The 17742-nt window shown below is 36.3% G+C and overlaps 2 protein-coding genes and 1 pseudogene across 2 annotated transcripts; 1 reads left to right on the top strand and 2 right to left on the bottom strand.

Annotated features, from left to right (window-relative positions):
• Positions 1-3779: 3779 nt before the first annotated feature.
• LOC102623891 (7-deoxyloganetic acid glucosyltransferase-like) lies at positions 3780-5723 on the bottom strand. Its single transcript, XM_006469080.4, has 2 exons — positions 4994-5723; positions 3780-4869 (listed from the first exon to the last, which is right to left on the bottom strand). Exons 1-2 carry the CDS (start codon positions 5481-5483, stop codon positions 3932-3934), a joined length of 1428 nt encoding a protein of 475 aa, XP_006469143.2. The 5' UTR covers positions 5484-5723; the 3' UTR covers positions 3780-3931.
• Positions 5724-7288: 1565 nt separating this feature from the next.
• Positions 7289-10592, bottom strand: LOC102619766 (putative pectinesterase 11; annotated as a pseudogene).
• Positions 10593-12042: 1450 nt separating this feature from the next.
• LOC102620040 (putative pectinesterase 11) lies at positions 12043-13526 on the top strand. The gene is made up of 5 exons (XM_006469243.2): positions 12043-12296; positions 12425-12584; positions 12685-12873; positions 12968-13203; positions 13319-13526. Exons 1-5 carry the CDS (start codon positions 12043-12045, stop codon positions 13524-13526), a joined length of 1047 nt encoding a protein of 348 aa, XP_006469306.2.
• Positions 13527-17742: the final 4216 nt, after the last annotated feature.

Below are 17742 nucleotides of genomic sequence, written 5' to 3'. Positions count from 1 at the left end.
CGGTGGTAAGGGTGGGCAGTCACCTACCTGAATTCTCGCTGCCGCTTTGGGATCGGGGGGCGCGGAGGTTGAGCCCGGCTGTGTTGGAACTGTTGTGCTCTCTGAGCTATGGGGTAAGGGCGAGACCGAGCTGATATTCCGCCCATCCCCGAAGATTCTCCAGTTCACTTTTCCGACCCGCTTCCTTTCGGGGCTCTTCGTTCTCTTCGCCTCAGCTCTTCCAGCTGTTCACTTTTAATTCTTGCTGATTTTTCCTCTTCGATTTCTATATCTCGTTTCGCCTGCTCATACCCCGACGAGTAATTCTATACGAGGGGGCTTCTTAAGTTATACCACAACCGGCCGATTCTTACACCTTCTTTTAATCCCCTCAACGCCTGCGGGTGATTAAAAGCTCACAAATCCAGCACGGCTCGGTGATATCGTTTTACGAAATCGCGAAGGGATTCATGCTCCTCCTGCTTCATCCCCATCAGCTCCATCATGTCATCCTCTGGGGCCACCGCCCCTCGGAACTGCTCGGCCAACTCCTGGCACATCTGCTCATACCCCTTTATTCCTCCTCGGGGCAGCTTGCGGTACCATTCTCGGGCTCGTCCCTCTAGTGTCAACGGGAACACCCTGCATCTCTGAGCTGGTGTCAGCCCCTGCACACCCGTCATGTCGTTGAAACGCTCAATGTGCACCAACGGGTCACTTCGCCCGGAGTATTTGAGGTTAGGGAAGCGGAAATCTCTTGGGATTATGGTGCTCATGATCTCAATTGATAACGGGGATTCTTCATCTAGCATTATCCTCCAGTTCGGGGGTTTCCTCTTGCCCTGCATCTCCTCTATCACCTGCGCCAATCTGCGCACCTACCCCTCCAATTCTACAGCACGATCAGGATCACGTGCAGCTATCTGATCACGCTCCTGCTCGACGTTCTGCAACCGCTGTCTGAGCTCTCCCTCATCAACACTGGCCCCTCGGCCATTTATTTCCAGTACCCGTCCGGGGCGAATTTGGTCTCTCCCTTCATCCACGTATTCCCCTGGGACCCGACCAGTACTTCGGTGGGGATGCACTCCGTTAGGTTAGTCTGCGGGCGGAGGGATTTCCCCGACCCTACGCCCCCGGAGGTTGGGTTCTGCTCCAATTCCATCTCTTCCCACGGGGGTTTCACAATTCTTTCACCGCTCGTCCCTCAGCTCAAACAATACGGCCGCGAGAGTCTCCATTTGTTTCTCCATCCGCTCCAGTCTATTTTGCATCATCCTCTCTCGGGCTTCATTTGCAATCTCCCGGAGAGTAATTGTCTCCACCGTTTCATTGTCCTCCCTTAAAATATCCTTTCTTGACGCATCCATATCCAATTGCTCGCTGCTTCTCCGGTACTTACTAATTTGGTGGTAGCTTTTTATTCAGCTCCCCACAGACGACGCCAAAATGTTGATGCTGAAATCTGCTCGCCCTTGGACCGACCAGATTCTGTCACCAACGTTTGTGTTATCAACTGTCACTCGAACCACTGGGGTTGGAATCGTCCTTCCCTCTCTCACTAGACCTGCGTTCAGCAAAAACGGATCAGAGACGCCGGTGGTTTTGCCGGCGTAAACCCTCCGATGCCTAAGTTAGCACAAGGTGTTTACGGGAAAACAGCGTAATATGGATTTAAGAAATTTGTAAGGAAATGGCCTGGTTGCAATTTGGCAGCGTTTCCCCTCTCTCCATTTTTTCTGTCCCCGTCTTCTTCGATGTCTTTCTCTTTTATAGCCGCCCTTTGTCCCACGTTTTCCGTTTGCCCCTTATCCCTCCTTTTTCGGGTGGTGGTAGCCCCTCATGGGACTCTAACTGTTAGATTGTGGGCAAACGTGGATCTCGCATGTCCTTCAACCGTTCTGGGAGAAGCGCAACTACCGCGATTTTGTGAGATCGTGTTCCCGCTTTCCTGGGGATGAGTATCGGCTCGGCGTATACTTCTGGTCGGTATGTTTTCCTGGTCGCATTCATCTCGGGTCGGCTCCTGTTTAACCCCGTGTTCTGCTCGTACCATATAGCTGAAAAGATCCGTGCCGGGGCGGAACCAGTAGCATGGCCGACCTGGTGCCTTTATGTACTCAACACCACCTATTCGGAGTGCTTAAGGTCTAATGGTATCTGTTTCCCAGGATGCAACGGGTACGAACTTCTAGTCAAGCACAGGCTGGAAATTCCGGCGAACCACAACAGTGAACTCGATCAGAGAAAGACGAAGAAGAATGAAGGGAAAATAAGTGTGCTTTTTGCTCGTTTTTGCAAGTGGAAAAAACAGAAGTGAAGGTGCCTTTTTATACTCAAGGGAGGATGTAATAGCTTTTGTATTGAATTTTCGAATTCAATACATTTTAATTAATTGTTATAACAGCCAAATCAATTTAACGAATTGATTTCAAAATTGAATTAAAAAAAAAAACGTGAATAACAGCTAAAAATAATTGTAAAAGTTGTTACCAATTTTTTGAATTCACATAAACTGTTACAATAAAAAATTCAAAAGGAATTAAAAACGTGCCTAGCTTGCATGGATGATTTTGGGCTGACATTCGTGTACGCAGGACGCGCGGGCGCACACGATTTCAACTAAATCGGGCTTTGATTCCCACCCCTCTTGCGCACGCGCGTGTGGAGAGAGTCTCTATGCTTATAATTCTTACTCATGTATGGTTAAGTGTTTATATTTAAACACTTATTCCTAGGCTTCTTTTTCCCATGTGGGATAAGACTCATTTCCTTTCAAATTTTCAACTTCAAGAGTGAACTTTGAGAGATAATTTCTCATTCACCCAAGCATTATTTTGAGAAAATAAAATTATACTATTGAAGTATTAACGGAGTAGAATCCGAACCTCACAATATTTTTCACTTTCGTTAAGTGAGACCCACTCAAAATGTGCTCTCAAATTAGCATGTTATGCTATTTTTTCCAACAGAAACTATAATTGAACTTAATGAATTATGGCATCTAAGTTCTTTCTCTGTAGCCTATGAAGAGCACTCACTTCAAAGTGGGAGGCAGCATTTCCACAAATGAAATCCGTGGCTCCTTCAATGGCATAAGAAGTGTCTTTTAGTTCTTGGAATATTTTTTAATTATGGAAGAAAAGTGGATTAATATCATTATTGCAATAATTGAGTAAGCTTGAGGTTTAGAATTAAGAGGGTTCAGTGGCTTAAGCTCTATGTATTAATTAATAATAAAATAATCATAATGTTCCAAGGTAATATTAATTATGTTATAAATGTTTTTATAATCCAATGTATAAGCATGTTATACAATTATGAACATTACACTTAAAAATTGGCTGTCTAATTAAGAATATATTTTAATTAAGAATATTAAAATTAAGAATATTCTGATTAAGAATATTTTCACAACCTCAAAATAATGTATGCTATATAACTAATAGTTACCACATGATCAAACTTTAGATTGTTTAATCTTGCATATACATTGTAACTTTTATGTTATAAGTTATCTAACCTATTTATACAGAATTCAACATCTAATGCCTGTGAAGAAGTTTAAATAAATTTTTATTTAAAAAATCTACTGGTTTAGCACTGCCACTATAAGGAATATTTATGTAACAACAAGAATAAATAATTCATACAACTGGGAAGACGTTGGCCAAAATAACGAAATGTTGAATTAGTAAATTTATGAATTCCACTATGTACTTCATTCTTTTCAGGCCAAATTTCAATAAACTTGGGGTTATTTCAGTGCTAAAATATGATTGTTAAAATAATAACATACAAGACCGTAAAATTTCCAATGATCTTATTAATACGAGCTACAGTTACTGAATTATTCTTTTGACTTTGGGCATTCACAAATCACAATAAGCTTTTTACCATTTCAATATTATTTTTCTATGAAAGCACTACATTAAATCATGTTTTTCAAGCCTTAAAAAGCCATTAATCTTGTGTCTTCAATCAACTTCTCCAGGTTACGATAAGAAGACCCGCCTTCCTTGACAGCATCACGAGCCATTTTCGCAATCTGAACCGTCGACTCCATGATCTTATCCCTTTTGTTATCCATCAAGTCCCTTACCAACTTCTCAATCGTCGATCTATCACACGTGTCCTTCATATCAAATCCAATCTTCCAAATCTCACTCACACACCTACTGTTAACTTGTTGATCACCAACTTGTGGCCAACAAATCATGGGCACTCCGGCTACCATGCTCTCCAAAGTTGAATTCCAGCCGCTATGAGTCAAAAACCCACCAATTGCTTGGTGGGCCAGGACCTCCTCTTGTGGAGCCCAGCTAACAATGCACCCTCTTTCCTTGGTCCCCTGATCGAGCTCCGCTGGAACTGGGCCAACACCGGACTCTCCATCAATCAAGTCCGATCTTATGACCCACAAGAACCCTTTTCCACTATTGACTATGCCATGCCAAAACTCTAAAATTTGGTCACAGCTAAGCTTGATGAAACTTCCAAAACTGACATATAATACCGATCTAGACGGCTGAGAACCCAGCCACGTCATGCAACTTCTGTCCTCTTTCGATAAAACACAATTGTTTGACTCTAACGGGGATGACTCCACGGAGTCTTCTTGGATCCGCGACTTCAACAAAGCGTGTAGAGGACCAACAGTGTAAATTTTGGTCAAACGAGAACCCAGTTTTGATATGATAGGCCCTTCAATTTCGTTGAAGGTGTTAATTACGAGAGCTGAAGTTCGAGTCGTGGCAGAGGTATCCCTAATGAAGGTCTGCAAAATGGGATCATCGGGTCCTCCATGTCTACAAATGCTCGGAAGGTCTCTATTCCGAAAGATATTTTCCAGCTCCGGAATGCACGTAACGGGCTTATCAAAGTTTTCATCTGCAATTTCACAAAAGCAGGCAACATATTGCATGATGTTACATGTTACATGTACATGTTTAAATCAAGACTTCAGTATTAAATATATATTTTTTTTAAAAAAAAATGAAAAAGAGAAACCGACCTGTGACCGGAAGTTCCCCTTCTTCTGCAAGCTTGGAAAAATGAAAGTCCGACCAGGAGCAGTAAGCACTGTACGGTCTAAAAGTGATTATAGGAATGTTAAGCTCTTCGGCAACGTCAATTGCAAAGGACATGATGCTGTCTGATATGATGCATGTTGGGAGCCGCCCAGGCGTCATCAGCAGCTGACGGAACGCCAGCTTTGACACGGGTTTATTGGAACAAAACCAGTCTTTGGTGTATATCCCAAACCGTGAATTATCGGGCGGCAGACCGTCGGGGATCGATGTGCAGAGGAAGTTAGGGAAGTGCTTGTAGAAAGCCGTTACGTCAGTGTTGCCAAAGAGACGATCGTGGTACTGGTCAGTGTTTACGAAGGTGATTCGAAACCCTGCATGGCTAAAAAGCTTGGCTAGCGACAGCATGGGCTTTATGTGGCCATATGCAGGGAAAGGCAAGAGCACCACGTGAGGAACACGCGTTTGCTCCATTGACAAAACTTTAAACCTCAATTTCTTGTGGGAATTGAGGTACTAGAAACAAGAATTCATTTGATCAGCCCTTCACTTCACGCTAGCTGTAAACAATACGGCAATAGGGACATGGAAAATGAAGTATTGTATAAAACAAGAAGAAAAAAATAAGGTCCCTTGTTGGAAACAGGAAAGTTGACGTGTGATGTACAGATGTATAACGATCATATTAAACTTTATAATAAAAAATATATATCATTCTACCTCAAAGCTTTGTGATTGTTGTTTAATTATCTTCAAATGTTTAGGTTAGAGAACCTTTTTAGCAAAGTGATCATAAAAAGCTTCCGCTTAATTAGCATGTAAAATAACTCATTAGTCACAGCTTCTAGCGATTGCTTGTTAAGTATATTAATAAGCTTAGTTCATTGGGTTACAATATCAATTTTAAGATAGATGGGTAATAAACATTAGAGAATTGATAATCGAAAGATTTAATCGAACGGTTGAAAATGAAAGATAGTTGCCAATGTTTGTACTTACATGCTAACAGCATCAGCTTCTCTAATTCTCTGATGAAAGATCCGACTCGGCTTACACTATTCCGAGCCAATCCTGCAATCCTGTCCACTGATCTCATGATTTCCTCTCTTTTAAATTAATTCCATCAATGCTCTTACCAGGGGGAACAAGTAAATTTGGCTGGAGGGGCTAAAAATTTTTTTTTAAGCCTATAAAATTAGTATTTTATTAATATTTATTTATTTTAATATAAATATTAAGTATTAAACTTTTTTTTTTTTTTTGCAGGGGCCAACTGGCCATGGCCCCTGACTGTCTCCTAATAGATCCGCCCCTGGCTCTTACCATAGTCTCAATCGTTGACCTATCACACGAGTCACGGCTAAGGTTTCATTTACAAAGAATTGAAGAATTGGGTCGTCTATTTCCTTTGACCTGCATGAGCTAGGTAGATCTCGACGTCGCAAAATTGCTTCCACTTATGCCACGCCGTTAATCGCCCTTTCCACGTCATCACCTGCGACATGCTTTCTGCTAGAAAAATTGAAAATAAATAAAAAGGCTAATTCATGCATCAAGACATCAAATTTAAGTCAAATCAATATATGGAATAATTTTGTTACTTAGGATTTTATAAAATGATGGTATCAATCATCATTTCGCCCATAGCCTTTGTGAAAACATATGTGACTTGCCATCCATATTTTCTTACCCTAATTAACAATTAGATGTTAATTAAATGAAGCAGCACCAAATCTAAACAAAAATAATAATAAAGAGATGAGGGGAATTCTATTACCTTTCTAAACCCAATTCCTTCATTTTCTTTCGAACATCTTCATCATTTTCAAGGGCTTGTTTGGATTTCACAGCCAACTCTATTTCTTTTTCAACGTCCAATTTTGGTTCAGTTTTGGAGTTATTGAAGTTTAATTCTCTTGCTATCGTATCCCCCATGCTGAATGGCTTCTCCATAGGGATGGCAATGGGGAGGGGAGGGGAGGGGACCAATCTCCCCATACCCATTCCCGATATTTTTCGTATGTCCCCGTCCCCGTCAGAATTGCTTGAGAGAATCTCCATCTCCTCCCCGAATAATAACAGGGAATCCCCAAAGGTCCCCGGTCCCCGAATAACTAATAGTCTAATACATTTTTTTTATTTTCGATTTTAAATTAATTATATTAAAATAAAAAATTCAGATAAAAATAAAGTTCAAAATATATCTTACATTAATATTGATCCATTACAAAGTCACATTCAAAATATAAATTATTAAAATAATTAACTTTGTCAATGACTCAATCTTCATAATCCTACAATAAAAAGAAAAAAATTATTTTTATATCAGCAATAAAATAAATGAAATAAATGTAGATACTTAATTAATATTTTTAATAAAACTATTTACCTCATGCTCGTCCTGCTCGTCCTGTTCTTCCTCGAGAAATGTGGCAAATTGAGAGATAGCCTCAGATTTCAAACCTAAAACAATGAAAATGATATAAGTAAAGTAACTTATAAGTGCAAATATTAATAACTGTATAATATAATTACAATGTAAAATAAACTCATACTGATATTGTAAGCTCGTAACCAACTTTGACAGCACATTAAGGCCTCCCATGTGCTTGGATGAAGTTTGTTACGGTGTGGGCTCACAACTCTAGCACCGGTGCTAAAAGATGATTCAGAAGCAACTGTTGTAATTGGAAGTGCCAAAATATTTCTAGCAATTCGAGCTAATGTAGGATACCTATTAGCATTTAATAATATAAATATTTTGATATTTATTGTTTTTAACAATATTTATAATTTTGTTATTTATTTATTAGTAATTTTAAAAATAAAATTAAAATTAAAAATTAAAATGGGGAAATGGGTAGGGGATGGGGATTCCACCTCATCCCCGTCCCCTCCCCGAATAAAAAATTGGGTATAAAATTATCCCCATACCCTCCCTGAATGGGGAAAATCCCTAAGGGTACCCGTCCCTATGGGGATTTTTGCCATCCCTACTTCTCCATAATCCTTGTCTCTTTCCATTAACATATGCTGTGAATAATTTTGAAAGAAGGATAATAACATTTCAATCCCCGATTTCTGGCAAAAGCTTAAGGAAACTAAAATTGCATTTTGCCTTTCACACGGGTCCTGCTGACTTTTGCGAACATTATAAGTTTTAGACACACTTGCCTGTTGATACGTGCACAAAAACCTTAAGCTTCTTGCACTTCTTTACAAAATTCATGACATGGGAAGGTCCTCTTGTGTTTATATCGATAGCAATGTCATATCTGCAATTACAAATTAAAGTACTTGATGCCACTTAGATTATACATATAAATAATTACGTACAATATTTTTTAAAAATATATACTGTCGCGTAGCAAGATTTCAAATCACTAGAAACAAATTTAATTTACTGTAAAAAAAATAGATTTTTCTCGCAAGTATTTTTAAATAATCAGAAAAATATGGTAGGCAGAGAAAAAATAACTATAGACCATATTAATATATAATCTTGTATGATCTGTTATATACAGAATAATATAACATGATATTTAAATTCTAAACATAATAATAGCGAAATAAATTCAAAGTATGGGGCAAACCAAATTATTCTATAACAAAGTTTTACAAATATTACCTAATATTAATAATATCAACCGTTGACTAACAATGAAGGTGGAATTCTTTCCTTTTTCTTTTTCATTTTCTGAAAAAATAGGGGAGCGGCAAAAAATAATTAGTTTTTTTCCCTCCCTCCTATAAGATTGCAACTCGAGTAATTACTTAAATAAAACTACTTAAAAACCACTTTGTGAATTGAGGACGATCAACCTAACTAGTGACCAATGTAACTTAAGTCTTTGGTGCAAGAATTTTTTCTTTACAATTCTTGTAAAATTGAGTAATGATAGGCATTTTAATTTTTTTTATCCCAAATAGTATGTCATTTTTTGAGTGGTAGGTAATTATTGGCAAGATCTAAGTGAATTGGTTGTATTATCTCATCAACCAATTGATCAATATTACATCATTTGATTGACTTTATTTAACTTGATTTTGGTAGGCAAACCCACTGTCTGACTATCCATCCATTATGCTCGAAAAGAAAAGCATACCCTACACCTTTTTTAGGTTAACTTGATAGCTTTTTGAAATAAAAAAATTTAGAATGTGTAGGATTACTCTAAAATTTTATTTGAACTCCTTAATTAACTAAGCCATCATTGATTTATTTAATTATTTTTTAGTTGAATGAGAGAATTTGTTTGAGATAAGCCCCTTAAAATTCTAAAATTAGTAATCCATATTCTTTATTTTTGTTTTTCATTTTGCTTTTAAACAACATTTTTCGCTCAATCATTCTACTTGCTCATTTATTTTGACATTGATTGTGCAAGAATGAAAATGCAATTGTGAGAATAGATGATATTTACCTTTGCTTACTATAGTCGTGCCAGTCATCCCATCCTGGCGGCTGTATTACACCAGACATGTAAGTAAGGGCATAAACCACCCTAGAATAAGTCCCCCATGGCCTTCCAAGTACTGCCTTCCCAACACCGGTAATCTTGCAACCCAAGAAATTGATTCCAGTGTTTTCTTCTGGCAACACTCTTTTTTGGGCAGTGATAGCTCCATTCCCCGTGGAAAGAGAATGTATATGACAACTCTGTAAAAGAGATAAAATTGTTGAAAATTTTTGGTTTTTAGGGGGAAAGTGTAATTGAACTTAATGAATTATGGTATCTAAGTTCTTTCTCTGTAGTCTATGAAGAACACTCACTTCAAAGAGGGAGGCAGCATCTCCACAAATGAAATCCGTGGCTCCTTCAATGTAACAGTTGCAGTAGTAATGGTTTCCAGTATCATCCAAGAGAGTATCTTGATAAAACAGGATCCTGCACCCATAGAATGCTGCTCTATCTGCTGACACTCTTAGTGCAACAGCTTTGCCGGCTGACCCATAAGTGTTCTGTTGATGTTGTTCAAGATATAAATTAGGAGATCTACTATGATTCAGCTTTCAAATTTTGTATGCAACTAATCATAAAGTTAAGTACTAATTTAAAAAATGAGCATCATAATACCAACACTGAAATATAATGCAAGTAAATACCTCAATGGTTAGAAATCTTCCAACGAAATCATCTGCCAACACAGTGAATGTTGCAGATTCAAATATCTCCCCACCATCACTCCAAGTTATTATGGTGCTAGAAGCCTTTGTGCCACTTATCGTAATGAAAGGCTTATCAGCAGGAACAGCAATCTTTTCTCTGCAGACGCACATGCAATAAAACTTCCATATACGGTCAAATTAAGGCAGCCGGAGATACCAAGCTTGCAAATAAATGTACCTGTATGTTCCTGGCTTAACTCGGATGAAAACAGTTTCCGAGTTATTAGACGGCACAGAATCAATGGCATCCTGTATCTTCTTAAAATCTCCTTTGCCAGATTGATCAACTGAACGAGAATGGCAGTAGACAAATCCATGGAGCTAGTAGCAGCAGTGCTGGTAGCCATGAGTGAAGCAAAAACAATTGTGGCCAGAAACATAATGTTAACATGCTTCATTGTAGCAGAACCCATGTGCATGTGCTCAAATTTTAATTTGTTCTCGATGGAGTTGAAAGAATAAAATCTCCAATAAACTATATATGCTTCAGGGAAGGAATGAAGCAACGTTGCACAGAATTTACTGAGGCATTTAGGTTTGTAGACCATATTATATATGGCATGCCCAGATGAAAGTCGACCAAATTGATGGCTTGTAGCCGATTTCTTGCAGTTGAAGTAAAAGATGGCCATCTTAACGTAAACATTAAAGTACATTAGAGAATTAAGGATATTGTGAGCAGAAGCATCACTAGCTGATTTTGCTTGAAATACAAGATTGCATAACGTGTGTGAAATCTTAGTTTACGTGCTACATGATTACTTATTCAAGTCCAGTCATCACCCATCAGCTATGAGATTAATTGCAAAAGTAAAAACTCAGAAAATTTTCTATCAGGCCATGTTGTATTTGTTAGTTAATCTTGACATAATTGACTTAATTATTCTCCGTACTCGAGTGCAGCTTTCCCATTAAATTAAGTTGGTTGTTTATTGAACATGATCAAACCCGCCTACCATTTACAGCATTTATACTATTGCTTGCATGTATTGTTTATGGACGAGGATTTTTGTGGTCATTTCTGACGAATGAAAGTCGTATACGTAGTTACCTTGATTTGGATAAAGAGTAAGAAACAACTATATACTCTTAATTTGGAACAGGCACTAAGCAGAACCAAATCAGACTCCATGTAATTGACAAATCTTGTAGCTTCTGTTTTAAGGGGGCCGATGAACCAAAATTAAGGAGCCATATAAATGTCAAAAGAAAATTCTCAGTTTTAAGGCATAGGAGGGATGGCAAAAGATATCAGCAAAGATTCCATGTCACATGAAAAAAGCTTCAAGCCCACGTCCTTAGAAAGTTAATATTATTGTGGCAATTAAAAATGATATTAATTAAGGAAAAAAATTAAAAATTTTAAATACAACAAAAATCAAAAGGTTAATGTATGATTTCACGGGAAAATAATAGCCAAATACGTGATAATAATAGTCTGGTTTCTATAATATTGCCAGCTCACAACCGTTGGATATAAGGTTTTATTATTAATATTTTTCAAAGTCAAGAGCTGTTAACTCCCTAAAACAAATAACAGTAAATGGACTACAACTAAAAAAGGTATTCAAACTTACAGGAAAGAACTATCATTCTCCTAAATTAAAAGGGTATCTAAATTATGTCATTGTCTATCTGTATATGTTAACTTTAGATGACAGCTGAGGGTGAGAATGAAAAATCGTCAAGTCTCAAGTGATGTTAACATTACAAGTCATATGACAGTAACAATCTCTAAATAGACCTATCTTTATTTGTTAGTTTCTAATTAAGTAGAGTAAGTAAAGGTTTATATCTAATCTCACCTGGGGGCAGGGAAAGCCATATATTGAAAGGTGTAGAAAAAGTTGATCATTAACGTATATGGGTTCTGTTACAATGAAGAATTATAGTCAAAATGTTAGCATTCTGTTTGTTGCATCAACAATTGTTTTTGCTTCAATCACGGCTACCTGCGGCTCCACTGCTACAATTCCCAAAGATTTCTCCACTGCTGTTCTCATTAGAGTTGAAAAATACGGCAGAGGAGATTTTAGGACCATACAAGAAGCCATTGATTCTGTACCAGATAATAACTCAGAATTGGTTTTCATTTCGGTTGCCCCAGGAATTTACAGGTCAATAATTAAATGTTACATCTCTTCTTTTATATATATTTTCAATTGAATTTTGTTGGTTTCAATAGCTGGAAGTCAATACACAATTTCTTCTATATGTTTACATGTGCTTGATCATATATATGCAGAGAAAAGATTATTGTGCCTGCTAATAAGCCCTTCATAACAATCAGTGGCACAAAGGCATCTCGCACCAAAATAACATGGAGTGATGGTGGCTCCATCCTTGATTCTGCAACTCTCACTGTGTTGGCTTCTCATTTTGTTGCGCGATCTCTAACGATTCAGGTACGTATTTGCTTTGCAGTATTCGTATATGATCAAGTCCTTGATTGCTAGCCATCATTTACGTATATAACTTATACCTTGAAAAATTAATATGTTACAGAACACATATGGATCATACGGCAAAGCAGTTGCGCTAAGAGTCTCTGCAGATAGAGCTGCATTTTACGGCTGCAGGATTCTGTCTTACCAACATACACTGCTAGATGACACTGGAAATCATTATTATAGCAAATGCTACATCGAAGGAGCCACGGATTTCATCAGCGGAAATGCTAACTCCCTCTTTGAAGTGAGTACTCATTCTCATTACGCTACCTTAATTTCCAGCATAAACAATTAATTAATTAAGTTTCACAACATTGACTCATGACCTTAATTTGCAGAGATGCCTTATACATTCTCTTTCCACGTGGGGCGGAGCTATAACTGCTCAGAAAAGAGTGTCATCAGAGGAAAACACTGGATTCACTTTCTTGGATTGCAAGATTTCCGGCGTTGGTAAGGCAGTGCTTGGAAGGCCCTGGGGTCCTTATTCTAGGGTTGTGTATGCCCTGACTTACATGTCCGATGTGATACTGCCCCAAGGATGGAATGATCTGAACGACCATGCCAAGCAGAAGTATATCATTTATTCAATTAATCTGCTTTAATAGTATGTGTACCAAATTGAAATTAACCACACACAGGCCAGGTGTTTAACTTGTTTCATTGTTTTTGATGTGTTGATTTTGCAGAAAGTTGTACTACGGTGAATACAGGTGTTCGGGTCCGGGAGCTGATAGATCAAAAAGGGTTGCTTGGTCAAACAGCTTATCAGATGTTGAAGCATCTATGTTCTTGTCCAAGGACTTGACTGGTGGGGGGGCTTGGCTTAGAAATGCAGCTCTCAAATTCAAGGATGATTTCACAACTAATGATGCAAACACTAAAGGGAATAGATAGCATTTTTTGTTGGTGTATGATTTGTTTCATTTCACCTTAATTTTTGTATTACATTTTAAAAATAGAGATAAATAATTATTCATTCATTCTTTAAAATTTTGATAACTACCAAAGAGATTAATATTATCCATGGCTTTAGAAAGCATGGGATAATTGCGTACATCATCAAACAAATCATAGAGTTGTAAAACACAAATGAAAAACAATCACAGAGTTATAAAACACAAATGAAATACATGCATGTAGTCTTATTATTATAATCCTTGCAGATATCCGTATTTTTTAAAATGTCGATTCGAAATTTTACAACATTGTAAAAAACTTTTACAATGTTGTAAAATTCTAAATCCATATTAAAAAAAATGAGGACATTCTCATGTAAGAGTCATGGGCGTACGGTAATAGTTCCACATTGATTTGAATCAACCAATATTCTCTAATTTTTAATAAGATTCGGCTAGAAGCATACAATAAATGTTGCAACAAACATTTTGACTATTGTTCTTCATTGTAGCAAACTCATTTTGAATTGATGATCAACTTTTTTCGTGTTGATGGAGTTGTAAGGGAATAGACTATTGAATTAACAAAACTACTCACAGAAATTGCTGATGCATTAAGGTTAATTTGTACACCTTTTTGTATTAGACCTGCCCAAGTCATATGACTTGTAATGTCCACATAACTTAATGATTTTCCATTCTCAGCCCCAGTTTTCAATCTTAAGTTAACATAAACAAATAGATTTTCGTTCAATATAGATACCCTTTAATTCAGAAGAATGATAATGTCTTTCCTGTATGTTTAAATACCGTTTTTAGTTATAATCCATGCTGTTAGTTGTATCAAGGAGTTGTCGGCTCTTTACATGATATCTGACGGTCCTGAAATAGCAGTAGGAACTACAACTAATATTTCTAAATATATAGTTATACTGGCCAAAATATTATTATGACAATTAAAGGGGTAGTTGGCTATCATTGGCCATGAAAATTATAAATTGATTTTTTGATTTTTGTATTTAGCATTTAAATTTTATTTCTTGGCATCATTTTTATTATGACAATTATGTGGCATATGTGTAGCTATCTCTCTTATATATGATAATGAAATGATATGATAAATAACAATAGACATGACATCTTGTAAAAGTACCTGGATTTAACCCGGATGAAAAAAATTAGCTTCACTACTAAATTGAAATATTCATTTAGGTTTTACTTCTTTGGTAATTAATTTTGGGGTGAGCATAATTTTAAATGGAGTGTTTGTAAACTTTAATTGCATGATAAAACACAAATTCAACCTTTATTGGGCCAAAAAAAATCATCACTGTGTCTAAAAAGTTCATGACCCATTGGGTCAAAAGGAACCATATATAAGAGTGGCAAAAAGAGCCGGTCTCAATTTTAGCCCGATTGACCAGATCAAAATCTTTCGAAATTTGACCCAAATTTAAAGGTTTCGGGTCGGGCTTGGACCTAAAAATCAGGGCCTAATTAAATTTGGATCAAGATTCAAGGCTCACCTAGCCTGGCTGACCTGACTCGAATTCAAAAATAAGAAAATAATTTTATTTGTATAATTTTATAAAACATAATTTGGATTATGTTTATTTTATTATTCATATAATGATATGATTGAGACATTGAGTAATTTTTATATTTATACTTAATTTTAATACACACACACACATATGCCATGTCCTTTTTTTTTTAAATTTTATTTACTTAAATATAAAAAAATCTTTAACAAATTTATGAAATTTAGTATGGACAAAAGCCCGACCGGACTCGAAATTCAATGATCGGACTCTTTTTTAGGTTGAGATTTTTATTTTTTTGATCGGGTCGGGTTCAAGCTTGACCAATTGCCATCCCTAGTCATATACATGTTTTTCCAAGCCAGTTTTAGAGACTATTTATTTGTGAGGTTTATTGTAAAAAGTACAAATGAGCTTTAGTAAGAGTTGTGACATTTGATCCCTCAATTTATAAGAATGGAAAAAAGTGCCGACTCCAATTTTGTCCTGATTGACCTAACTAAAAGGGTTTTGACCAGAATTTAAGGGTTTCAAGCCAAGTTTAGGCCTAAAAATCAAGGCTCAATTAAATTCAGGTCAAGATTCAGGACTTACTTGGCTTGGCTGACCTGACCTGTATTAAAAAATAAAAAAATAATTTTATTTGTATAATTTTATAAAACATAGTTTTGGATTATGTTTATTTTATTATTTATCTAATTATATGGTGAGCTGTTGAGTAATTTTTATATTTATGTTAAATTTTAATATGTATAGGAGGTGATGTCCACTTTTTAAAATTTTAATTAATTAAATATAAAATATTTAAAAATGTTATGAAATTTAGCATGGACAAAAGCCCAACCCAACCCGGAATTCAAATGATCGAGCTCTCTTTTTCAGGTTGAGGTTTTTATTTTTTGGATTGGGTCAGGCTCGGGCTTGACCAATTGACATCACTAACCATATACATTTGTGTCCAAGCCACTTTTAAAGACTATTTATTTGTGAGGTTGATTGTAAAATGTACAAATGAGCTTTACTAAGAGTTGTGATATTTGATCACTCAATTTATTTTTAATAGCCTTGACTTTTTAAAATCACCATTCTTCAAATTTCAAAATATGAGACAAACATCTACTCCATGGGAGGGTCTACCTACATCCTTGTCCTTAGTAGAAAAATCAAATTTTTTAACCCAATCCCTCCCTTTTTGATTGATTGAGATCCTAAAATTATTATTATTATTATTTTTTAAAAAGTTGCAAGGAAGTTAGTATTAATGGGTGATTTTTCCATATTTACAAGGGAGTCAGTATAAAAAATTACTTGCATTCAATTAACAAGTGATTCCTATTCTCCAACAATTTACAATTTTAAATTAAGGATCTCCTTCTTCTTTGAAATAAAAAGGCCCCAAGTCCATAATTTTTTAAAGATTTTTTTTGTCCAAGTAATTTAAATTTTTTTAAAAAATGGACTTAGCCTCCCATATACATTAAAATTTAACATAAATATAAGGATTATTCAAGATCTCAACCGTATAATTATATAAATTATAAAATAAACATAATCTAAAATCATATCTTATAAAGTTATATAAATTTTTTAATTTTAGGTCAGGTTGGTCGGGTCGAGGCAAATAGAACTTGAACCTTGACCCAAATTTAATTACCTAATATTTAAGTTTGAGCTCGACCTGTATAAATTCGGGTGTAACCCCCAAAAATTTGGGTCGGGTTAATTAGGCCAAAATTCAGGTTAGGTCTTTTGAAACTAACTAATGAACACAAGCTTCAACTTTGCTCTGAATCATCTATTGAAACTAAACCAATTAAAGTACCAATTTAGACTCCCCAAGATCCACCCTCAAGATCCACCCTTGTGAACTCTGTAATCTCATATTGACTCAGTGAATGCAAGCTTTAGTATGAATGACGAACCAGTTGCAATCCAAACAAGAAATTCAAGAAATTAGATTCACACACACACACACACTTGACACCAATATATATAGTGGTTCGGCCACAAAGTGAGCCTACATCCACTGTGAAGGAGAAGAAAAGTTTCACTATCTGAGCTTATTCAAGATATCCAGAAGATGTTACAGAATCATTCTACATAGAGATCTCACCATAAAGGCATATATATAATCAAAAAATGATTTAGAATGACCCCGCACCAGGCAGTTGTTATTGCCTCCTGGGTTTGTTGTAAAGAAGCCCAAAATTTGCCCTCATGATAATGACCTTTAACAATCTTTTGAATCCCTAGTGGCCACGTGTTAAGCCTTCACAAGATCTCATATACAAAACGTCACACACCCTTATCGTTTGGGGTAAGTGATGCACGTCTTGGATCACATGTATTACTTGTTTAACTGATTACAAGAATATCATACTGTTGGTGATTTTTTTATCAAATGATATTGATGCCAATGTGCAAGTGTACACAACAAGTAATAAAGTGATGAATATTCAAGATCGTCTCCACATGGATTGATGCTACTAGAAATGCTACAGCAATCACAATAGTGCAATCTACTTTTATTCTAAGATGAACAAATGTAAGGTTGGTTACTATTGAAATTGATAATTGTGAAAGAGTAAAATAAAACAAAGCAGTGATTAAATAAATTAAATAAAAATGCATCGAAGAATCAAATGAGAATAAGGTAGTTGAATGATCAAACTC

The sequence above is a fragment of the Citrus sinensis genome, chromosome 8, assembly GCF_022201045.2.
Source record: "Citrus sinensis cultivar Valencia sweet orange chromosome 8, DVS_A1.0, whole genome shotgun sequence".
NCBI lineage: Eukaryota > Viridiplantae > Streptophyta > Magnoliopsida > Sapindales > Rutaceae > Citrus > Citrus sinensis.
Note: the sequence above shows the minus strand (reverse complement) of the source record. Positions and strands in the feature narration are given on the sequence as shown.